This window comes from Lycorma delicatula, chromosome 3 (assembly GCF_047948215.1).
Source record: "Lycorma delicatula isolate Av1 chromosome 3, ASM4794821v1, whole genome shotgun sequence".
NCBI classification, from domain to species: domain Eukaryota; kingdom Metazoa; phylum Arthropoda; class Insecta; order Hemiptera; family Fulgoridae; genus Lycorma; species Lycorma delicatula.
The window spans coordinates 165,886,735-165,912,622 of record NC_134457.1 but is presented as its reverse complement, the minus strand read 5'-3'; the positions used below and the strand labels follow the sequence as shown (position 1 = coordinate 165,912,622).

The 25,888-nt window shown below is 32.2% G+C and overlaps 1 protein-coding gene across 2 annotated transcripts in view; it reads right to left on the bottom strand.

Moving 5' to 3' along the window:
* Rchy1 (Ring finger and CHY zinc finger domain containing 1) overlaps window positions 1-24,252 on the bottom strand; it is a 38,584-nt gene extending 14,332 nt beyond the window's left edge. For both annotated transcript variants that reach the window (XM_075360940.1, XM_075360939.1), the window contains exons 1-4: window positions 24,170-24,252; window positions 14,025-14,186; window positions 9,364-9,519; window positions 8,075-8,257 (exon numbers count right to left, since the gene is read on the bottom strand). In XM_075360940.1, the coding sequence (XP_075217055.1) occupies window positions 8,075-8,257; window positions 9,364-9,519; window positions 14,025-14,186; window positions 24,170-24,226 (558 nt within the window). In that variant the 5' untranslated portion in view covers window positions 24,227-24,252. The remainder of the gene's footprint in view (window positions 1-8,074; window positions 8,258-9,363; window positions 9,520-14,024; window positions 14,187-24,169) is intronic.
* Between the last annotated feature and the right edge of the window lie 1,636 nt (window positions 24,253-25,888).

Here is a 25,888-nt window from a genome sequence, read left to right as displayed (position 1 = left end):
GTTTTAAAAATTCTGGGGTGCGCTACAAAATGTTTGATTCTCAATGTGGTTGGTGGGAAAATAAGTTTGAGAATGAATGCACTAAGGCAATTTTACACAAATGCGTTGCCCTTCATGAAAACCAAAAGAGCCTTAAGATAAGGGACATAAAAGAGGCGCAAGGGTCTAGTCGTGGTTGCTGAGAAAAAGGAGACAGTCCGAGTCATCCAGGATTCTCTGCAGAAGCTTGAGATCAAGATTGACCCCAAGCACAGTCATACACCACATGTTACATCTATGACATCGACCACAGTCTCTCTGATGAGGAAGTTCTGACTCTGATTAGGAGCAGAACACTGACTTGGACGAGGCTGCGTTCAAGTCAGAATATAGGTTGGTCTTCAAGAAACGGAAACATGATGGATGCCCCATGGTATCACGATGTTGTTGAGTTAGGAACTGGTCTTTTCCAGAAGTTTCTGTCCAAAGGTAGTTTTTCTAGACTTCACATCCTGTCATGTCATGGTACACCTTGACATACAGCCTTGCTTCAAATGTTGTCGCTTTGGCCACAGGTCCAAGTTCTGTAAGTATGCATCAGTCTGCACACATTGTGGTGAAGAGGACCACAAGTATGATGATTGACCACATAAAAAAGAGGCTCCAACTTGTGGCAACATCATTTTGATGTTTGCGAGTTGACTACTTTCACCAGTGCAGTTGAATTATGGAGGGGCTTCCACGGTACCAACATTGATGTTACCATTGGTAAGGAAATCCCTGGTAGGATTCAGAATTGGTCTGCAGTCGATAATTGCATGAGTGATAATCGACTAATAGTTTTTAATTTGGTAGGTGGGCTGTACAATGCCTATTGGGGGTACGTCCCTATTCAGCAAGAGCGCTTCCTGCACAGGCAGGAGGATTGGCCCAAGTTTTCTAATATTCTTGCAGCCAGGCTTTGAGTTTTTGCTAGAAGTCTGAACAAACTCCCAATAGATGACATGGCAGAGAATTTTTCTTCTGCAGTAGTTGAAGCCACTAATCAGTCGATTGCCAGAGGCACAGGTCAAGAGAGAGAGTAGCTGGATGGTGGACTCGGGACTTAACCACGATGAAGTGGACTGTGGGCTGGCTCAGGAGAGCTGCACAGCATGAGGGTAATCCTGATTATTACCCTCATGCTGCCTTGCAAACCTTGCTTGCGGTTTCATAAGGTTAGGTCTTTTAAGCATGATTCCTGGCGCTCTTTTGTATAAGAGCAAAGAAATAAAGACCTGTGGGGTATCGTCTACAGAGTTCTTGGTCATTAGAAGAAAAAAGACATTTCTTCTGTTGGCTCTCTCGACCCAGGATGGAGTTTAATAGACAAAGATTGTGGATTATGCCAACGATGGGTTGCTGCTGGTCGAGGCTAACTCGCATGGTGAAATAGAACTCAGAGCGACACAGGCATGCAAGGTACTAAAGTTATAGAGTCTTTAGCATAAGATGGTTTTAGTGTGGACAAAACCACTATGATTTGTCTTAAAGGTCGTCTAGCTGCAACCCGTCATCACCCACAGGTCGTGATGGACGGCCTTCTGATTAGGTATATCACCATTCAGAAATATCTGGGTGTCATCTTGATGAAGGGCTTCGATTCACAGAGCATCTTCAGTTTGTCGCAAGGAAGGCTATTGATGCCTTCTTTGGTGTTTGTAGAGTCATCCATCATGATTGGGGATTGAATTACCGTACCATGCATATTCCTTACAAAGGTGTCTATGAGGCCATAATGTTGTATGCTGTGCCCATCTGGGCTCATTGTTTACAATTTCAATGTTATAGTGACATTTTATTGCAAGCCCAGCATCTTCTATTGTTAGCTGTTGTCTGGGGCTACAGAACTGTCTCGAGAGAGGTAGTCTCTCTGTTCGTTGGCATAAAACCCATTGACATTCTAGCTATGGAACATAGCAAGTGATTTGTTTCTAAGAAGAGAGGCCTTCTTACTTCTGGGTGTATGTGAGAAATTGAAGACTAAGGTTTTGACTCTTGGCAAGTTAGGTGGAACAAGTCTTCTACTGATGGATACACACATGGTACATGTCCAGATATTAGGGAGTTATGAACAATTAGGTTGATCTCACCCAATAGGTACACAACTCAATTCCTTTTAGGACATGGTGCATTTAGGAATAGTTTGGCTACGTTTGGTTTGGCTGATTCGGGTCTGTGCCTGGACTGTAGGGTTAATAACACTGTGGACCATGTCCTTTATGTTTGTCCCTGGTATGAGGCTGAACATACCAGAGTTGTTAGGGAACTCAAAAAAAGTGGATTCCTTTCTTGATCTGCGAGTCAACTGGAAGACTCGTAGAGAACAGACTATAGCGGCTGGCTTCCTCTGTTTCCTCACCCTGAGCAGAACAACTGAAGGTATCTAAGTAGAGTAGCACCCCGGTAGCTAGGGACCACCTGGACAGTTGATTGGCCAAGGGAGGCATGTTGGCATCGAGCCACGGTTAGTCAGTAAAGTAATGGTGATTATTGTTGAAATGTTAGCTGTCAGCGGAACAACGATTGTACTGCCGAGGGTATGGGTAACCATGCAGCCATAAGGTGTAGCGTCATTCTGACGAGGGTAGTTTTTGAATTAGCAAGCATCACTGTCGGCAGGATGGTGACTGCACTGCCAAGGGCATGGATTTCCATGCAGCTGTGAGTTGTAACGGCATCTCAATGATGGTAATAAGTGAAAGTAAATGTCACGCAGGACTCTGCAATGGAGCTGAGTGGGAGTAGGAGGCCTGTCCACCTCTCCCTGGTAGACCAGGCCACACTCAATAATGAAACCAAGTCAGGGGTATGAAATCAAGTTGAGTTCACTAAGGAAACTAGGAATAAATTTTGTTGTGGTAAACAATATTTTTGGAGGTATGTTATTATTAAATTGCCTCGAATTTATGAGAAATTTACACAAGTTGGCTCTATAAAATGTAGAACTAGGTGCGGGGTTCGTGCTTCCTCAAAGATGGTTAGCTAGTTCACAGGGCAACGATGTAGGACATTCAAGATGTCCGGATGAGGCCTGCAGCAAAGGCAAAAGCTAAGTTTATAAATCACTGATGTAAATGTCTATTGAGGCATAGGAGGGGGGTGATGTGGCGACCGGAAGCATCATAAGGCAGAGGTGCTTTCCCAACAGGATTGGGATGATGGTCTGTTTGCCGAGATTAGGTGTAGGGGCTGTATGGCCATGATCACTGGAAATTTCAATGTGAAGACTCATACCTCTCTTTCATCTGTTTAGCCTCCAGAACCAGTGTAAGGTATTACTTCAGAGGATGAATGAGGATGATATGTATGAATGTAGATGAAGTGTAATATTCTAACAGGTTAACCATTCCTGAGATGTGTGGTTCATTGAAATGCAACCACGAAAGAACACCAGTATCCATGATCTAGTATTCAAATCTTTACAAAAGTAACAACCTTTACTAGGATTTGAACCTTAGAACTTTTACTTCGAAATCAGCTGATCTGTGATGATGAGTTCACCACTAGACCAATCCAGTGGTTTAACTCTCATGCCTGTGGTGGTGCAGTTGACAACCCTGGGATTTCACATTGAATAATATGATGAGTGCAGCGAGGTTCATTTGTGCTAACAGCAGCCATCTTCCTACATTTGAGAAGACAGGTGGTTGTTTATGGATTGATCTGATTCAGATCAATCTTGAACTTCTCGCATGGTCAGTGATGACTACGTGAGAAGGGTCGGCCTTTGGGAGGACTTGGACGAGATCTCTCTAAGCAATTACCACATTATCCTTTTTGAGCTGAATGCCACTGTTCCAAGGAGTGATGGTGACGACCGGGAGGCAGTGTTTATAGAAGGTTATGTCAGATTTCAGGATCTAATTGCAGTTAGGCTATGTCTGGAGGATGAGACATCCTTGTGGAGGTGGTTATGAAGATCTGAGAGACTGCAAGAGTTATTGTTAGAAGACCATCTGAGGTCAAGCAGATATACTGGTAGTCAACTGGGAGCTATTTGGTCAGCATTGCAGTAGTTCCAGATGTTAAACCGAGGGATCGATCTCGCTAGGAAATAGCAGGCAAGTACTTCTTTCATTGTTGCCAGAAAAGAGTACAAGCTGGCTATCTCCAGATCCAAAAGGGACTGTTGGAGGCAGCTCCTTGAAGAAATTGATGACGATATCTGGGGACTGAGATAACACATTGTCACCAAGAAATTTGGGTGAAGGCTGTCAAGCCTTATGGATGACCATCCATAAGGTCTGCGGCAATGATGGCCTTCAAGTTGAAGTGGTCAGGATTATGGTTGATATGGCACCATATAAGGTGTTGGAAACGTTCTACCATGTTCTGGTCAATGAATGGATACCAGAACACTGGAAGGAGTCTAGGCTGGAGTTGATTAGGAAGGAGGGATGTCCTATTGATAACCCTTCAGTCTACAGGCCACTATCCTTGATCAAAAGCTTTATAATTTGTTTGAAAAGATGGTGGTTGTTCGGCTTGCTAATAACATTGGAAGATGCGGATGCTTAAGAACAAAACAATTCGGGTTTTGAGCAGACTTCTCGACAGTGTTGTACTGTGTTATGAACATGGTGGATCGCACGGTGTTTGGTCAAAACACAGGAAGAACATTCTGGCAGACAACTTCTTTGACATTAGCAATGCTTTCAACAGCCTATTTTATGGTTGTCAATCTTAGAGCCGCTCACATACAAGGGGACTGACACCTACCTAAGGAGGGTGCTGCAATCCTATCTCTGCCAAAGCACTATTGTCACATCTAGTTTCAGTGGCCAGGCCAGATTTATGGTCAGTTGGGGTGTGCTGGAGGGTTCCGTTGGTACCCCATTGTGAAATATAATCTATGATGGGGTTTGCATTCTTTGAAGTTGTTCCTGTTGCCTTTGCTGACAATTTGGTCCTGGTCATGATGACCAGAATCGAGCAGTTGGTGATGGGTAGGGGTATCGAGCTAGTCAGTAACTGGCTACTTGATAAAGGGCTGGAACTGGCCCTGGAGAAGACGAAGGTACTGATAATGGCCAGAAAATGAAAAGTGAAGCTTATTGCCTTTCAGGTGCAGGGTGTGTCTGTGCTCATTATTTTGGTGAAGTACCTCAGGCTTTGACTAAACAGGAGGCATTTCATTCAGACATACTGCTGAAGCCACAATGAGGGCAGAAAAGACTATGATCGTGCTGAGCAGGCTCCTTACCAATGTTAGCGGTCCTTGGTCAGCTAAACAGGATATTTATTCAAGTGTCGTCAACTCAAAAATGCTGTATGGGGGTCCTGCTTGAATAATGGCTCTGAACATTGAATGTGCCAAACTAAACCCTGGAGTGGGTTCAGAGCTGACTATTTCTTAACCTATTCGTGCTGTGCTGTGGGCCAGTAGATTATAGGAAGTCGACTATTTCTTAACCCAGTTCCTCTTGGGGCATGTATCAGGTCATAACTGTATCAGCATAGGCGCAACGAAGACAAGTTTTGTCATTACTGCGGTGCCCTTGATGATGTCAAGCATGTTAAGTGTGAGATAGGTGGATAGATTCAAGGGTGCAGTGTGTGGTAGTGATGGGTTCTCTTGACGCCAACAATATTGTTGGTGCCATGCTCAATTCCACAGAAAAGTGGAATACCGTCTCTATGATTGTGAGAGAAATCACTGCAGGAAAGGTATTGAAGTGGATAGGATAAGGGGACAAACCCACCAGGTTGGTCTAGTGGTGAATGCATCTTTGCAAATCAGCTGATTTTGAATTTGATAGTTCTAAGGTTCAAATACTAACTACAGGCAGTTACTTTTATACAGATTTTAATAATAGATCATGGATACCGGTGTTCTTTGGTGGTTGGATTTCAATTAACCACACATCTCAGGAATGGTCAACCAAAGACTTACACTTCATTCATACACTCACTCATACATATCATCCTCACTCATCCTCTGAAGTAATACCTTACATGGTTCCAGAGCCTAAACAGAAAAAAAAGAAGGATAGTGGGACAGCCTGCTTGGGTAGGAGGTATCCGCCCACATATTGACATGGGTGTGTGTTCTCCATTGATGCTGGTGAGACTCCACTGAATTTCTGCTGCAATTGACAATCATGATGCTCATGAGCATTATCATGAGGAGGAGATAACAGTGGAATGGTGGGACAGACTATGTTAGGGAGGGTGCATGGAATGGGACTCCACTATCTTGCCATCTCCTTCTGGTTGTTGATCCTGAAATTTGCACCAGAGTTATGCCTTTTGGTGGGTCTAATCTTCATGTGTTGCTAAGGGGGAAGGGGTTTTAGTCAGTGAGAACCTGACAGTGCCATTCTGTGAGAGCAGACAGAGACTGGTTGAGCTTTCCCCTCCTTCAAAAGAAAAAAAAGTCCCCATTATACAGTATTCGCATTTTCACTGGTATATTACAGGATACCCATATCTTCTAAGCTTTCACTTCTTCCACGATGTCAGTAATTGATAGAATTACTTATAAATTTTATATTCAAATGGAGCGGAATTACTAAAATTCAATAAAAAATTATATCATTCTATCAAAATTTATCTAAGAATTAGTTTAACATAAAAAAACAATAATTATGGAGAAAAAATGAGAAATTCACCAGAGCACAAAGTACAACAAATGGAGAACAGGAAGCCTTACAAGCCTTACTGTAATGCTCATACAGGACAAACATAACCCAGTACCATAGCCAAAGTATTCATTTAAAAAAACATTTACCAAAAAAAATTATTTGGAGGTGAATGATGTTACATAGTTACTTTTTTACTTCCTTGTACAACATAAAGGAAGTATTAAGATCGCAAAAAATTTCGGTTTTCAGATTTCAACAGAAATATCCATTTTGACTAGTTTCAGCATGACATCTGTATGAATGTAAGTATGTACGTATCTCACATAACTCAAAAACCATTAGCCGTAGGATGTTGAAATTTTGGATTTAGGACTTTTGTAACATCTAGTAGTGCACCTCTCCTTTAGACTGCAATTGACTGAACCAAAACATCAAAAAAAGCCCAAAATCCAAAAAAAATTTGTATTATGAACTTTTTCTTAACTGCAGTAATAAGCTCTCATTGAGAGCGATTCAACAATATATCTTAAGTGGTACTTATTTCACTTTCAAGTTACAGCCAAATGAAATTTTAATTAATGAAATATTTGGATCTTATAAAGGGAAAGCACATCGTTCAAATCAGACTTTCATCTCCCTTTTTTTTTAATTTAAATATATTGATTTATTAATAATTATTAATCTCAGATTGTAAAAAAATTTAACAATAAATAATAATTCAATAATAACAATAGAAAAAAAATATCACAAGTTATTAATGAAATAAAATTTTATGTACTTTTCATTTTAAAAATGTGTTTATGTAATTTAATACGCATACAATTAAGTCATGTGGTGTCCACATCAGATTTGGAAAAACATCTGATTATTCATTTTTGTTTTCATTTTGTTGATGATTATACCATAATAATTAAAAAACAGAGTATTAGATAAATAGATATATATATATGACTTACATTTATTAAAGATTAATAAAGGGATGTTTACTCTATTCTAATATTTTATGTAAGATTGTTGAATTAATGATTGTATGAATATTTGATGTTAATAAAAACTAATATTTTAGCAATTGTGTAACTGTCCACTTTATTTAAGAATTGGAGGATCATATCTCATTTTCAAATGGAATAAATTTAAGTGAAGTGCAGCAAAAAATGTGTATATGTAATTTAATATTCATACAAGGAAGTCATGTGATGTCCACATCAGATTTTTTATGGTTGCTCTTCTTTGATTACTAGACTCATTTACAATCAGAATTAATGTTAGGCAAAAATTAATTGAAAATGATTTTTTCTCTTAATATTTAAGAATATAATGTAAATAATGAGATAAATTAAACTAAAATTAAAATAAGAATACTGTTAACAAATTACTTTAACTATAACTAAAATTTTAGATACTAGGGCAAATGTAAGAACAACTGAATTATAAAATGCAACTTCTCTATCCAAACCATAGTAACTTACCTCACTCATATTAAGCAATGAAGTCTGACATACTGGGCAAGCAGAGAAGCCTTCCTGTACCATTTCCTCAAAACATGGTCTATGTACAAGATGTCCACAGTCTGGTACATAGCAAGCAATACGTGATGTATGCATATCTTCCATACAAACTGGGCAATTAGCACGAGACACATTCTCTACACACTGCAAAATTAATATTTAAGGATTATTAATAAATAAATTATAATTTATAACACACCACATTCATTACTTTCATATTTAAATCAGAGCAATAAAACTAAACCCATATTGGATATTGAAGAACATTAAATTCCTTTTATATTACAATGTAAAAAGATCTCTTACTTTCTAAAGGATTGTACTCCCAACAATACATACTAAATTAACACTAAATTAGCCCAGTAGTTTTTATTCAAAAAATATAACATTTAAAAAATTAATTCATGTGAAATCAGAAGATTCATAAAATATTAAATGCAATTGAAAACTTAAAATACAACAGATGAACTTTCTCTTTTATATACTGTATAAGTCAAGGGTGACAATGAATTAACACTTGTGTTCTTGTACATGTGGTAGACAGTTGAAGTCCAGTGGGCAGATAACATTTTAAAGCTAGTTTCTCAACACCATTTTCCATCCACCATTCTACTGTTAGGTTCTAATAAACAACTTGGGCTAGCAATCTAGATATAATAATAAGCTAAATGTATATTCATTAGATAAACAACGAGTGGCAACCTACAGGCTCTGAATCAGAAAATCAGCACTTACAACTGGAAAATTCTGGAATAAAATAAAAATCAATCAAAACAAAATTTTGTAATTAAATAGTAAAGATCAAAAACTGATAAGGTATATTAAACAGTAAAAAAAAATTGCAAACTCAATCATTTAATGTTTAGATGGTAAGTAAATATGTGTAAACTTTAAATAATAAAATTAAAGTATAGACATAGAATAATAAATCTTTAATCTATTTATTAGATGCAAGAACAAAAAAATGCATACATAAAATAAATATATATTGAATAAATACAACTAATACATATGCTGGACAGTATATGACTATCCTTTTACAAAATTTCAGTTTTTGATTTTACTCCAAGTGATTCAAAAAGGACTTTATAACTTTAAAAGCGTCTGAAATGAGATCTCAAACAAATCTGTAAGTTATCTAAGTAAATTTTTATATACTTTTAAAGTTGAGAAGTCCTTTTTTGAATCACCTTGTAGTAAAATTCAACATTAAAATTATAAATAGATAATGTAATGACTTTTTTAGTTACCTTATGTTTATTCAATAATTTTACAGGAAGACACATATTACATTTTGCACAATGGAAAAATTTATCTCTGCCACCAACTCTACAAATACCACATCCATCACAATGGTACTGTCCTTTATCTTCATCATCAAATAATTTACATTCTAAACAGATATACTGCAATTGAAACAAATAAAATAATAAATAAGTAAATGTATTTATGCATTGCAAGGAAAAAACCTAAAACTACCAGTACAACATAAATTTTGTGTACTGTAAATTGAAGGTATACTACAAAATAAATATGTAAGTGATAAAGATGTATATTCATAATTAGAATATTATAATTCAACTCTCATTTTTGGTTAGTTTTTACAAATAAATGTTCATAAAACTAGTTAACTTTTACTACACTAATTTTTCTTACTGTGTTCACAGTCACTGGTTTATGAACTTCTCCATTTCTTTCTTTTCTACAGTAATCTCTTAATACTAACATATTTTTCTCTACAGCTTAACTTCAGGACTTTCTTCTATCACTAAATTAATTAATTCTGGGTTGTTTTTTTAATGCACTATCTACCAACTTAGATTGGTCAAGATTTTAAAAGATTTTTTTTATTCTCAAATTCATCTTAAAACATTCTTAATTTCAAATTTTGTCAAACCATTTTTTCAGTATGCTTCTATTACATTAAATGTCCTTTCTTCATCATCTTTATCAGTGTGTTCCTTTTTCTTCTTTTCACTAGATTACTTTAGTGAAATTTTTTTTTGTGAAAATCTAATTTATCAAATAATCATATCTTCTGTATTTGTATGGCTCTTACATTTATCCAATAGCAACATTATAGCTTTTTTATTCTCAGTTTCCCATCACTTGGTTTCTTTCTTCCTTAATGTCTCTTCTCATATCGTAATTTTTCTTTTTTAAACTCATTCATTAATTTTTACAGAATCTACTTATTGCAGAAACTTCTAATATGTTCCTATAGTTTTTTTTTCAAATTGGGCCTTGATGGTTCATATAGTGGGGGTGCTGCTCCAGGTTTTAGCCTTTGTTTTAAAATTATGTAAAAGAAAACAAACATACATAAAAAGCAAATTTATTCAGAAATTTGATAAAATTCTAAAAGAACAAAATCAAACATTTTTTTACTTACTTTAACTTAAAACTATTACAGTTCAAGCTTGATTATTCACTTAAAAATAAAATCCATTCTTCTTGTTTTAATTTGCACGAAAAGATCAATAATTTTCTCCTTGATCACATGCAGAATAAAAAAAATACCTTCCACTACCACATTAGGGTCGGCACTGCAGGACAGTGCTCTCTCTCCCTCGTGTCCAGCTTTCTATGTGTACATGTGTACAACAGCCAAATACCACATCACTGGAACTGTGAAGCACACAGTTCCATACAAAGATTTTTGTATCTTTTTCATAAACTGAAGGATGGTTACTGACATTAAGCTTAAGGATTATATATATTATACAAGTATAAAGAAAGAATTAAAGAAAAAAGGACTCAATATAACAAATGTTACCGATAATATCAACTGGAAGTAGGGGGTGATACAGTTCCACAGTGCCTATACGAGAGTTGCCACTGCCTTTTCATAATAATCATCTTTTAATTTATCGTTTTGTTCTCGGTATAACTAATCTAAATTTCTTAATAACTAGATTACAATCAGTACAAATGTCTTGCAGCTGAATACGAGGTCTGCGATTAAAGTAGAGACTGGTTCAGAAAAACTTTTTATTTACAATTCAATTATTTATGGACTCTATCATCTTCAAAATAGTTCCCTTGGGAAGCCACACAACGCTTCAAATGGTTTTCCCACTCTTCATAGCAGTGCTGTAACTCAAAAACTGGAATATCGTTCAGAAGGTCGGTTACATTTTTTTTTTGTTTTCTACTGTTCCAAAATGGTGTCCTTTGAGGGTTTTTTTAAAATCGAGAACAGGAAAAATTTGCAGAAACTCAAGTCAGGTGAATAAGGTGGTTGAGGAACTACAGGGATGTTTTTCTTTGCCAAAAACTCATTAATTGATAGTGCAGTGTGACAAGGTGCATTGTCATGATCCAGCATTCAGTTCTTTGGTGGCTGGTCTCATGCAGGCAACACTTTCCAGTCTTTTCAAGAATTTCTCAGTAAACATTGATTTACAGTCTGTCCACCGGGTTGGTCTAGTGGTCTTCCCAAATCAGCTGATTTGGAAGCCGAGAGTTCCAGCGTTCAAGTCCTAGTAAAGCCAGTTATTTTTACATGGATTTGAATGCTAGATCGTGGATACCGGTGTTCTTTGGTGGTTGGGTTTCAATTAACCACACATCTCAGGATTGGTCAAACTGAGAATGTACAAGACTACACCTCATTTACACTCATACATATCATCCTCAGAAGTATTATCTAAATGGTAGTTACCTGAGGCTAAACAGGAAAAAGAAAAAAAAGTCTGTCCTGTACGCAAAAACTCCTTATGGACAATGCCATTACTTTCGAAGAAACAAATTAGCATTGTTTTGATTTGCTCATTCTTGCTTTTGTGAGGAATGGTGAGTTTGAAGTGTGCCACGCCTTGCTCTGGCATTTTGGTTCTAGGTCATAGTCAAATATCCAAGATTCATCACTAGTAATAATATTTTCAATTAGTTTCAATTAGCCCTAGAACAGCACAGCACACATTCACCTCGTTATTTTTTTGTTCAACAGAGAGGGGTTTTTTGGGACCGATTTTGCACAAATTTTTTTCATGTTGAATTTGTTTGTCAAAATTTGATGGACTGTGATATGGTTCAAATTCAATTGTTTTGCTATCATTCTGACTGTTAATTGTTGGTCGTACTGTATCAAGTCTTTGATTTACTCAACACGGTCAGCACTTTTTGAGTTAACGGTCTTCCAGAGCATGAATCGTCTGCAACTGATTCCCAGACATCTGAAAATACTTTAAACCACCTAAAAACTTAGACTCAAGAAGAGTGTAATCTCCATACTCCCTTTTAAATTTTGAAAAAGTTTCAGTAACATTCTCACAAAGTTCAGCACAAAACTTGATTGCACAACGTTGCTCATAATTAGAATCACTCATTTTTGTAATGCACAGCAAAAACTCATTTCACAAAAAGTCTGTTTATGTCTCATGTGGCAACAATAGACTAAAAATATTAATACCTAATATAAATCAGCTGTTCATATAACCACATGTTTACTAGTAACTTTACAGTTGCCACTTTGGCTACCAAAAAAAAACTAGTCTCATTTCTGTATTTACAGACCTCATATATTCTACAAACTGTTATTGATTTAAATCTGCATTATAATTTTTATTTAATAATTCTGACACCAACCTCATATCTCTTGGCTTACCTACGTGTATCTTTTTCTTTTAATGATTTTTAAAATGGGTGTTTACAGTCACTAAATAATATTTTGTATAGAATCCTGAAATTCAACACTTCTTTCTCTGAACAATCTGTAAATTTCCATTTATTTTACCTTCCTTTAATAACCCTATTATAGTATTTCATACCTCTTATTAACTTCTCATTACCTCTTAGTACTTGATTAGTTATCTATTTATTCATATCTTTTAATTTCATCATCTTCTAAAGAGGTAAATATATAAACCAGTAGTAACGTAGTTGAATTGAAGTTTTGTATCTATCCTGATAAAAAATGCTTTTCCATTATGTTGTCAATATCTATTAATTCTATAATACCATACCTATTTTCTTAATCTGATGTATAATCCCAGTCCAAAAATCATTGAAAGCAATTGGTGAGTGAAGATGTCAACAATTGTTGTAAGTTTAATGTTATGAGATATAAAAAATTGTTAAATGCTTCCAAAACAGTGGATATTTAGAAAATTTTGCAGAAGCAAACGTCCTTTTACAAATTATTCTAGATGGATCCTTGAATACAACAAGGGATGTCATCAACGGTAAGAGGGATCTAGCATTTATTCTGATTCGAGATGAGTATACCACACTTGAAAACAGTCTGGTACTCGCAGTAGTAGCTACGAATTTGTGCACCCACAAGTGGGCAATGCACATATGCTAAACATTAGAAGGTAGCGGAAAAGTGCAAAATACAGCCATTGAATTTAAATTTGGGGACCTCCAGTGGTGACAGTATTTCATAGATCACTATTTTATTTAAGTTAATTATTATTATTTAAGTTATTATTTTAAGTTTTTAGCAGCTGCTAATCAACTACTAATGGAAGTAATACTCAGAAAATAACTCAGATACACATGTAACTTACGGAAGCATCCATAGAATGTTTAACAAGAAAAAGTTAATTACTTAAAGGGGAAAAATTGGTGGCATTAATGCATAAATACCAAAAATTAATATAAGAATTATAACTAATCTTTGATTGTTAAAATACTTCTTCACAGCATATTTTTAATGAAAGATAAAAAAAAAGTTTAAATTAAATCAAGCAGATAAATCATAAATAATTAAAAATATTTAGTACTATTTTTATTTTTAATTTATTTGAACTGTTTATATGCAAAACTATTGACAAACTTAATAAAAATTATTAAAATTCCTACAGAATTTAAATAACTGTCAAATAATAACGCAGCTAATTTATAAAAAACTAATAATGTGGCATTTTCTTAATTTATTCAAAATATATTGCAAATATCACAATACCTTTCCAAATCGCATATGGCAATTTTCACACTCTTCTTTAACTTTCTGTCGGGTCTGACAATTTATACATATTAACTCTTTAACTTCCTTCCTATTAACCTGATGACTCTCGGACTCATCATGGCAAAATCGGCATGTGTATATTTTATCACAACATGGTGTCTATAACAAAATAACATTATATTAGCTAATCTGTGAAATAAATAATAATCTTATTAAATACGATTTTATGGTAAAATCTACCTTTCTCGTTAACAAACCAAAAAAGATTTGTAATAAATGAATGATAACCTAACAAGTTTTTTTTTAATATAATCAAATATGTACAATGTCTGCCTAATATATATATATATATATATATATATATACAATGGAGGAAATAAAAATAGCGAAAAACTATCTATCTCCCATAACTAGGTTGATTAAAGTTGTTCTTAAATAAGTGTGGTGTCATCAACAGCCAATAATTTTTCCTAATAAAAAAACATAATTTCATAAAATTAATATTCACTGAGATAATGATTTAAAAATTGAAACTGTCATAATTTTGAAATTTTTAAATGTTAACTTCAAAACATTTTGTAAAGAAATGATAGTCTTAACTAGTGTACCAAATTCCATACTGTACTTATCAAAACAATGACCTACTTCCAGTCAAATAAAAATGGATTCAAACAGCAGTTGGATCAGAAGGTCACTGATGTTGACCGTAATGTCTATAGGATTGCTATAAAAGAATTTTAATCTTTCTGCAGAATTATCTGTTCCTCAGTTTCAACCTGTCTGTCAGAGTACTTCTGATCCTCATCATACACATTTTATATAAGATGGTACAACATAAGAATTTACTTGATTTAATTTATCTAATAGATGTCGATCTCATTTTATCCTCTTTAAAATTTAAAATTATTCTATTCTGATAACAATCGTCAAATTCTCCTTTCCTTCATAATAATTATATAATCTTACTTTTTCTTGTCACAACCACCTATCATGACAACTTAAATCCAGAATCTTTTTTCAACATTTTCAATGACATGATGACTGTTTAATTTCTTTTCATATGTTTCTTGTAACTTTTTAACTTAATCACAATACACACATCTCTGTACATTTATCCAATAAGTAGAATCAATTTTTATATAACTTTTTTTCTATTATCATTAATGTAAATTTTTCTTATAATTATCACCTAAATTTCTAAAACCAACTACTATCTTTCATGGCAAAAGTAGCTAGAATAGCTATATTAAAGAGAAAGTAAGGTGATCATGTCAAAAATGGGGTAACGAGCTTTTGCAAATCTTTACATTACAGAATCCAATTAGTTCATCTAAACAAAAAAACAGGTATGCACATAAGTGTGTTGCACTGCTTTTGATAGTTACTTCATCACAAGATTTACCAAACCAATTTTCTTCAAATTTGGCTCAAATATTTTTATATATGGGCACTGACCATTGTTTTTTTTTAGAAAATCGTTAAGGTGGGGTGGGAAGGATATCATGAAAAACCCCATTAAAATTTTCTTCAGAAATATTTTAGAAAAAACTTTATTAAAACAAAGTTGTAGTCTACAATTCAATCATACCTCATTTAACATCACCTCTGTTAACAAAGCCTCAATATAACAAAGTCCATCATTTATCTTTTTTTTAAATTTTATTTTATGAAAACATTTCTAAGGGATAAATAATGATAAAATACTGTAGACCAATGAAGTTTTATACAAACATATTACACTGAAAATAAATGCTCTTAAAGTACATAATTAAACACATTAAAACTTTATATGCATTTAGTAACTACTGTCACTCAGAAGAAAAAAGATTTAGAAAATCTTGCGAATAACAAATAATATTTATTTGTGAATAACAAAGTCAAACAAACTATGAAATCTGTCTGTGAACAAAGTTCTTACTGAATAAATATTAACAACAAAAGATTTAAGATGTTTGAATTCTGAACATAAAATTTTAAATTTTTTTGTGAAAGATTCATATTTTCAAAAGTTATGATTGTACAATCCTAAAAACTGATCATTTTACAACAAATCACGTTTCTTCCTAAATGTGTTATGTGATTATTAAATAATTTGCGATGCAAATTTTTTTAATACATATGTAAAAAAAAATTATTTTTTTATACATTAAAATAATTATTTTAATGTTAATGTTTACAGAATAAAATCACTTCCCTTAAAGATTACATGCATACATATATATATATATTTTACTAATCAATGAATTTAACCATAATATTTTTATTTCTAATAATGAAGTTTAACAATGTAATTTCATGGAACGTATCCTCTTCGTTAAACAAAGTGTAACTGTATAAATAATCAAAAAAAATTTCAAAAATCAACCCCCTCCTCTTAACAATGAAAAATATGTTTGTTGTTCTTTTGTTCTATCTTCCTTTAGTTAAAATATTTTAAAGTTTATGCTCTAGTTTATACTTTAAACATGCAGCTATCAAGAACAATGACTAAATTTTTTTTAAATTTAGACCCCAAATCTACAATTCAGAAAAATGTTTTGAAAATTTTCTTTTTCTTATTTTTGGCTTTTATTGAAAGGAATGTTAGATTTAGAGAAGAACTTAAGCAAATTTATTTAGGGTAATCTACATATGAATATTTTTAGAAAACATTTTCTTAAAATTTATTCCCCACCTCTAAACATGTGTTTAATTTTTGTTTTTTTACTCTAACTCTTAATTTTTATTATTAATAACTGGGAAAGTCATACAACATTTTGCCAGTTTTTTTTTTTTTATTTGGCAGGCTAAATGGTAGTTAAGTCCAGGTGTTTATCCAATTTGGGGATGTTTTTCTGCTTTTTCAAAGTTACATGGCCAATTTACATAGCTGTAAAATAGTAAGGTCAACTATCTGAACCATAACTTATTTTACCTTATTTAATTATTTCTTTAAATAATGTTATAGGCATCAAGTTACAATTAAATGTTTACTTTTTGGAGGTAAATCTAAGCACAGTATTTTAAACTAAATTTGATTATCAATATTTTTTTTCATTGTAGAAGAAAAAGAATGTCAACAGAATGTAGTAATAATGCAGGCACTCGCACAAGCCTTAAAGAGGTTTGAGGCAATGTTCTAGTGAAACTGGTGTCAGTAATTCCAATCAGTGTTCATAAAATTTTAGATTGTGAAATACATACTAAGATTACTCCATGCAATAAATTATATGATTTCAGACAAGTTCAGTTTTGTGAGCAGTTCTTGGACATGTGTGCAGGAAGACGTTTTCAAATTTACTCGATTACACTTTCCATGACAAATGAATAGGACTAACGGTACTTTGGAATACACTAAAGAACATTGTGCACAGCAAAATCATGAACACTATAGGACCTAGCCTGTACAGCTACTCAATAGGAATAAAACAGTCAGCAAGTTACTCTATCACACTTTAATAACAAAAAAATTATGTATCTATATGTTTTATTTGTTAAAATATGAACAGGGATACTGTGCATTTGTGCTCTCTCTCTCACGTGCACGTGTGGGTGTGTAAGCATTTCTTTTACCTTTAATTAAATTACAATTACTTCTCATTTGTTTTACACAGTTTATTCTCCTACGTACGCAAATACCACACAATGTAATTCAAATTCACATTCATGATTGAGCGCTCATGCATTTTCATGTCTGGTATTTGAAAGTAAATTTTTCCTCATACTGCTCTAATTATACTACCATTTACTTATTTTTCAGCTAAATTCTCTCTCTTTTAAAACTGAAACTGTTGTGAAATTACATATTTTCTTTTATTATAAATATTGCTCTGAGCTCTATTATGTTTCACTCTTTGTGCTTAAAAAATGTACAGATTCAGAGAGTACTTCTTCTATGAACAGTTATGGAATGTTTTATTCACCATGCACACGTAATGGTCTTAATAAATAAATAAAAAATGTCTGGCCTGGGGTGAAGTTTTACTGATTTAGGCGTGGCGCTAACCCACCGGGTTGGTCTAGTGGTGAACGCGTCTTCCCAAATCAGCTGATTTGGAAGCCGAGAGTTCCAGCGTTCAAGTCCTAGTAAAGCCAGTTATTTTTACATGGATTTGAATGCTAGATCGTGGATAACGGTGTTCTTTGGTGGTTGGGTTTCAATTAACCACATATCTCAGGAATGGTCGAACTGAGAATGTACAAGACTACACTTCATTTACACTCATACATATCATCCTCATTCATCCTCATATCATCCTCTGAAATATTATCTAAACGGTAGTTACCGGAGGCTAAACAGGAAAAAGAAAGAAAGAAAAGGCGTGGCGCTAAGACTGTTAAGCATGTCATAATCATATTTACATAATTACAAAAATGCTTGATATCAAGAAACAAAATCGCAAGATGTTTCTGTTATTTTTAACTTTTACAGATTTCATAAGCTATTAAGAAAATAAGTAAGAGATAAAAACATTGATTTTGGTAGACGATAGCAAACAAAATATGTTATTTAGAGAGAGCAAATTGTAAGACAATATATACATTTACTTGATGTTTGGAAAATAAATAAATCAGATCTAATTTATAGCAAATACCATCATAACTGATCAATTACTGGAAATAAGCAGGATCATCTTCTGAATGTTTATTTGTAATTTTTTTAATATACATATTTCTACAAAATTCTCTTTATGATTTTTATTCTTGTGTATTGTTCAATTCATTACAGAATTATGGTATCTTTTTGGTTTAAACTTCAAAAACTAAATATAATTTTGAATGTAAAAAAATTATTTTGAGTACTAAAACTTTTCCTTCTTTATTTTCCCTTTATATTTCATTAATTACAATACAAACTGCAACCATCACCATAAATACATCACCCAATGGCAAGATGGTTTGGAGAATTATGTTAAATGAAAATAATTTTAATTCTGACGTAAGTAATAACTATATTTCCATAAATTACTCACTCTTAATATATTATTCTAATATTTATAATCAATAATTCATAAACACGAATGAACAGAAACAGAATTAATACAACAAAAATGATTGTAGACTAAATTTATAAAAATTAATCACATCATTAAAAATAAATAAATAATAAAACGAGTTTTTACTTCTTTTAAAAATGAAGTAAAAATTTAAGAAATAAGTATAATTTTTTTTAAATTTATACTTAATAAAAACTCTTGACGAATTGTTATTGAAACAATTTTTATTGTTGCCAATAAAAATTTATATATTTTCAATTTTGCTATTATAAATACTAAAGATGGTTCACACAATTGCTAAGGAAATAAAGTAATACGACAACAGAAGTTACATTGTATGTTACAGTTACGCTGTCATTTGTATTCAAATTTAAAAAAATAACCAAATATATTCTGATCACATAATTTAAAAAAAAATAAAGTACAGAGGTTGCTTCATTAGCCACTAAATGGTTATTACATAAATAAATAATTAAACATTAACTAGAAATACAAAATATACAATATTAAATAAAATTTTAAAAAAGTTAGTATGTTAGGTAAATCATACATTAAAATCATGTTCATAAGTAAAATAAATTTAACAAAAAAAAAAAAGAAAAAACATACCAATAAAGAAAAGATGTCAAATGAAGATCTGAAGCCCAAATTTGTACCCAGGAATTTTTCATATGACACAATAAGTAACAGCATGGTGTAATTATCAATAATTTTATATATCTATATAGTAGTACTTAAAAACAACTTTATAGTTTTATAACTGACTTTTTACTTGTTGGTAAATAGAGAAAGTGGTACACGGAAATAGTCATGATCTTTTACCTCCTTAATATAAAAACCTTATATCAATGATGAAAAGTGCATTAGAATATTAATAGTGGGGCTTTAAACTTTTATTAGGGGTCAATCCATTTCAAGTGACCCAAGGGTGGTTGCTTGACCAATTCAAAAAAATTTAAACACCCACTTGTTTCCTACATGTCTCAGGACCTTAAAACTACTTTTTATAATTTTTTATTTAAGCAGTTTACCTGTGACAGCCATTTTTGTTATAGTGTACACATCTATTTTTGTGATAAGGGTTTATGGAAAAAATCATTACTGAAAACCTATTGGTCCTGGAAGGAAGAAACAAAAAGCAATTTATTCATAATTTCTCAAGGTACCAACATGAAAAACAGTGAAATTTCACTTTTGGTAATTTTTTCAACAGGCATGGATAACATACGCAGTTTGAATTATTTCTTTTGTGTAATGTTAGTAGTTTTACCAAAAAATAATATTAATGATGATATACTTACCCCTAAATTTTATGAATTTTTGAAAATAATTTTTTTTTAAATTAAAATTTTAGCTTCAAATAACTGTGATGGGACTGGTGATAAAAATCTCAAATTTGCACAAATTACAGTATTTTTGTAGATGTTTATGGCAGATAAAAAAGTTTCTTGTGCATTGTATTAATAAAAAAGTTATAACATCTCAAAAATCATGAAAAAACTATTAAAAGTGGTACCAATTTGACTCACTAAATAAGTACTCCAAGGAAATTTCTTGTCTTGTCACTTTAACATTTTTATACTTATTACTGTAGTTGAAATAGACTTGTTTGAACCATTCAACTGCAGTGTTCATGTTATAACTGACAATTGAAGTCATTTCCAGTCGTCAGGAAAATTCATGTTGCAACATGCTCATTTATGCTTGTTGCATCATTTAGCTTTGCAATTACAGACTGGTCAGTCTGACATTAGTCAGTGACCTGTTCATATCTTTACAAAATTGAAATTTGAGTGTCTCAAATTTCATCCTGTGTTTGGAAGTGATTATTAAATAAGTTTTACTTAATATTACATCAGCAAATTTTAAAATAAGTTAAATTTTTAGATTATTTTCACATAAAGCAATGTAAGAACAATGTTCCATAGGAATTTATGTGAATGAAGAGTGTCATAAAACAGTGTGTGGTACAGTGCCAAAAGAATTCAATAAAATGTGAACTTAGTGATGAAAACCAACTTATTTTTTTACGTGTTATTTCAAATGTCATTAGTGTTTGCAAATATCTTAAAAAAACACTTTTTGTAAAAATTCAGTCACCTGTATGGACAGTTCTGTTGTGACCCTTTAAGAACTAAAAATAAAGTAAAGAAAAACTTTTGACAAATAACATTAGAGTAAGCTCTTAAAGAACACATTTTTCCAAATTTAAATTTAGTTTCTAGAAAGTCCCTTTATATTAACAGTTTTAAAAGTATTTTTAAAAAACCGTTTTGACTGCTGTGAAAGAGTTGTTGGTACTAGAAGCTACCACTAATATGTTCCTGTGTTAGAAGGCATTGTAAGATGTTACTTTACTTCAGACTCCAAGGACTATGAAGACCATACTGTGTCAAGTATTGTACCATATTCACTTAAGGAAAAAGACTCTATTGCTTGCATGTATGACGATCAGTGGTGGATAGGCGAAGTGGTAGATATTAGCCTGGAAAATGACAATGTGCAGGTTCATTTTTTCCACCCAGCTGCATCATGTATATCATTTCAAAACTCTCAAAAAGACAAAGTGCGGGTACCGATCTGTTCTGAGAAAGTTGACATCACTTGAACTAACTACAGTGAAGGGTCTCACACAAATATTCTCACACTGAAAATACTCACAAAATTTCAAAGAGAATTATCAGAAGAGATATCACAGCTGTTGGTTAACCACACTAAATAATAACTTTCATTGCTACAAAAACAGGCTATTTCATTGAAGAATAATTTAAATTTTGCTATAATTTATTTTTTCTTCGGTAGTGTTTACAAAAATAAACCAGTGTAAAAATAAAAATTAATTCTTGAAAAAAATGTAGGCTACTCAATGAAATCTAAGCTTGGGTGAGTTTTACAACCATTTTTAAATCAAAATTGTATTAGGTTACTGATATCGTTTAAATTATCATTAAACTACGACCTATCATTAATAATTTAAAAAAAAGAACTATTTTAAAAATATTGAAAACATCAACTTCAACAACATAGGGACCAAATATATAAAAAATTTAAGTGAAAAGAAGACAAGTTCGAGTACTTATTTAGCAAGTCAAAATGGTATATCTTTTAACAGGTTTTTCATGATTTTTGAGATGTTGTAACTTTTTTATTAGTACAATATACAAGAGACTTTTTTATTCGCCGTAAACACCTACAAAAATACTGTAATTTGTGCAAATTTGAGATTTTTATCACCAGTCCCATAACAGTTATTTGAAGCTAAAAACTGAATTTAAAAAAAAAAAATTATTTTCAAAAATTCATAAAAATTTAGGGATAAGTTTATCATCATTAACATTATTTATGATAAAACTACTAACATATACCTACATATAAAAAAATAATTCAAATTGTGTATGCCATCCCTGCCTCTTGAAAAAAATTACCAAAGGTGAAATTTCAATTTTTCATGTTCATGATAATTCTTTCATAGAAAGATTAGATAGGTAAATAAACGACTGGACCAATCTTTTACTTTGATAAAATATAAATAAATTGCTTTTTGTTTCATCCTTCCAGGGCCAATAGTTTTTTAGTTATGATTTTTTTCGTAAACCCTTACTATCACAATATAGGTGTGCGCACCATAAAAAATGGCAGCCACAGGTAAACGTCTTAGATAAAAATTAAAAAAAAAAATAGCTTCAAGGTCCTGAAACATGTAGAAAACAAGTGGGTAATAAGTTTCAATTTTTTTTTTTAATTGGTCAAGCAACCAGCTTATGTTTTTTTGGGGCACTTCAAATGGATTGACCCTTAGGGATACGAATCAAAATCTTCCAACACCTACCAGCAAATAAGCTAGCTCTTAGAAGCAAACCACTACTCAGACATGTTCATAAACTTGCTCATTGCTGGACTAACTCATCAAACAATGAGAGCCGACAGCCATCATGTCAGCCATCTCTCCTACATAGCATAATGATTTGTCACTGTTATCAACCTCAATTCTGCATCTCATTATCAATGTTGGTCACTCTGAATCATTTCAACCAGCTGACTTTAAGTGATCTCTCTTCGACTAATTTTGTTTTCTTTTTCAAATTATTTTAAGTTATACAAAAGATCTATTTTTATAAATATTTTAAATGCTGAATACTGCAGCATTTATGCTGCAGTATTCAGCAAAACTTAACCAAAGTTTTGCTTTGGTTAACTCCTTGTACTTTTTATAATTTTAATCATCATTCACTTTACTTGACTCCCATTTCACCAATCAATAAAATGTAATAATAAAATTTAAATTTTAGACAATAAAAATAAAATGAAATAAATGAAGTTGCAATGACAAAAATTTTTGGCAATTATTTATAAATAAACTTGTAAACAAAATGAGAAATGATAAATTAGTAACAAATAAAATATGAGAAATTTAGTGAATCAGAGCTAATACAGTGAAATTGTTTGGGTTTTTAGCAACGTGAAGAGCAACTTCTGGATCAAGAACTACTGCCAAATCTAACAAATCAATATATAAAATATTCATATTATGATTAAAATTGAGAACTGATTAGCTATTCTCATCAACATTGGTGACAGCTCCAGTTCCTTTCAACAAACCAGAACCACTATCTCATACCAAAATTATCACTCTTCTACAGTACTATAATTATTGAACTATATATATTCAAAGCGACCCTATTTCTAGCCTACAATCTAAAAAAAACTTCAAACTGAATCATATCCAAGTAAAAAGCAATAATATTTACAACATAAAACAAGTTTTATGAAAATTTAATAACGAATAGACTCAAAAACCAGTAAATTTTCTCTCACTGTACAATGATATTTTATTTCAGTTTTGTATATTAAAAAATACAGAATAACACAATAGCAGCCAGACACATATTTAACCTTTAATATAACTAAATTCACCACAATAACACGTAAATTCTATCGTGCTCAAAACGATATTTTAAATAAAACAATATTTTCAAGGTATAAAATCAATCAATCAATTTGAAATCCATAAATTTGCAAAATATAATCAAGGCATCGATAACACCACGACATACTTGTAACAATTTTTCCAAAAAGCTGAACATCAACAATTACAAAAATTATAAAAAAAAGCACTAAGATAACAACACATCTTCTGGAAAACAAATAATAAAAGGCAATACTAACCACAAACTGAGTTTTACGTTTATAATGTTCACAACCAAACTCAGGTACAGCTGCCATTTTTAACCAGCGCCGTGGAACCCGTATGTTTCTTCACTGCCTTTTTGATATAATAGTTTTTTCCATTTAAGTATTCATGCATCTTAAATGACTACATAATCGTAAAAAAAATAAAATAAAAACGAATAATATTTTACAATGTATATTTTAATAAATAAACAAGCACCTCAAATACTTATTTCTTAAACATTTTTTTTATTTTCCACTTTCATTAATCAACACAATTAATGGCGAATTGATTATGAAAGCACACCTTTCCTACCTTGATGTTTGTTGGTGTCCCCAGTATGGAATATGGATTTTACAAAATTATTAGTATAATAATATTATGGATAAAGAATAAGAAAATTTACAATAACTTTTATTATTAAAAACATTCGAATTTAGAACATATATATATATATATCACACGCTGAATGTGCTTAAAAACAGTAATAGATGAAACGCCTTGCTTTTAATAATGTTTGAAAATAATACTCATACAGCAACCCCTAATTATTACCATCTTTATAACTCTTGGTTTCATTTATTTGCACTCATGCACTTTTGCTTTATAAAAATTAAAAACACTCAATTGAAGTTATATTCTGGATCAAACAACATACAGTAAAGTGATAACTATTGCAAAGTAATAAACTGGCGGTTTGATGAACTTAAAGTTTGTTTATATAAATTTGACAATATTAGTTCAGTACTGTTCTTCTCATAATATATTTAATACTACAAGATTTGTTGTACAAGATGTAATTCAAAAATGTTCATAATTTTTAATGTAATTTGTTTTCAGACAGATTTATTCTTGACTCCACTTATCGTCATCACCATGATAATTAATTGTATTACATTTAATTATGAGTAATGACCCTACAGTTTCTACAACACGACACAGCTCTACCATCGATGCCGTATTTACGCGATATTTAGAAAACATATCAACAAAACTAATTCTATCATATTTTTCATATCATAAGCCACTGATAACTCTCGTGCCTATTAAATCGTCATCCGAAGAATTAATGAAACTAAACTAATCGAAATATATTCTATGAACATTTATATGGCAACGAATACTTCAAACCTTTTTAAACTGTATAAAATAAATGTTTTATTTAAGCGTTATTTATTCAAACTCTTATTCGTGGTATTTTATGTCATTTATCGATCGTTTGACTCAGTTGTTTAAATCCGTAGAAAATAACGAATGTAACGAAAAAATAACGAATGTGAAAAATCGCATTTTTCAGAATCGCCAGTTTACTATTTCTTTCTTTCTTTTTCCTGTTTTGCCTCCGGTAACTACCGTTCAGATAATACTTCAGAGGATGAATGAGGATGATATCTATGAGTGTAAATGAAGTGTAATCTTGTACATTCTCAGTTCGACCATTCCTGAGATGTGTGGTTAATTGAAACCCAACCACCAAAGAACACCGGTATCCACGATCTAGTATTCAAATCCGTGTAAAAATAACTGGCTTTACTAGGATTTGAACGCTGGAACTCTCGACTTCCAAATCAGCTGATTTGGGAAGACGCGTTCACCACTAGACCAACCCGGTGGGTTCGTCAGTTTACTACTAATCTGAACGTTCTGCATCTTGTAGTAAACTATCCAATGCGTATCTCTTAGTAAGGCTAGTTTTAAACTTTATTGTTTTTACT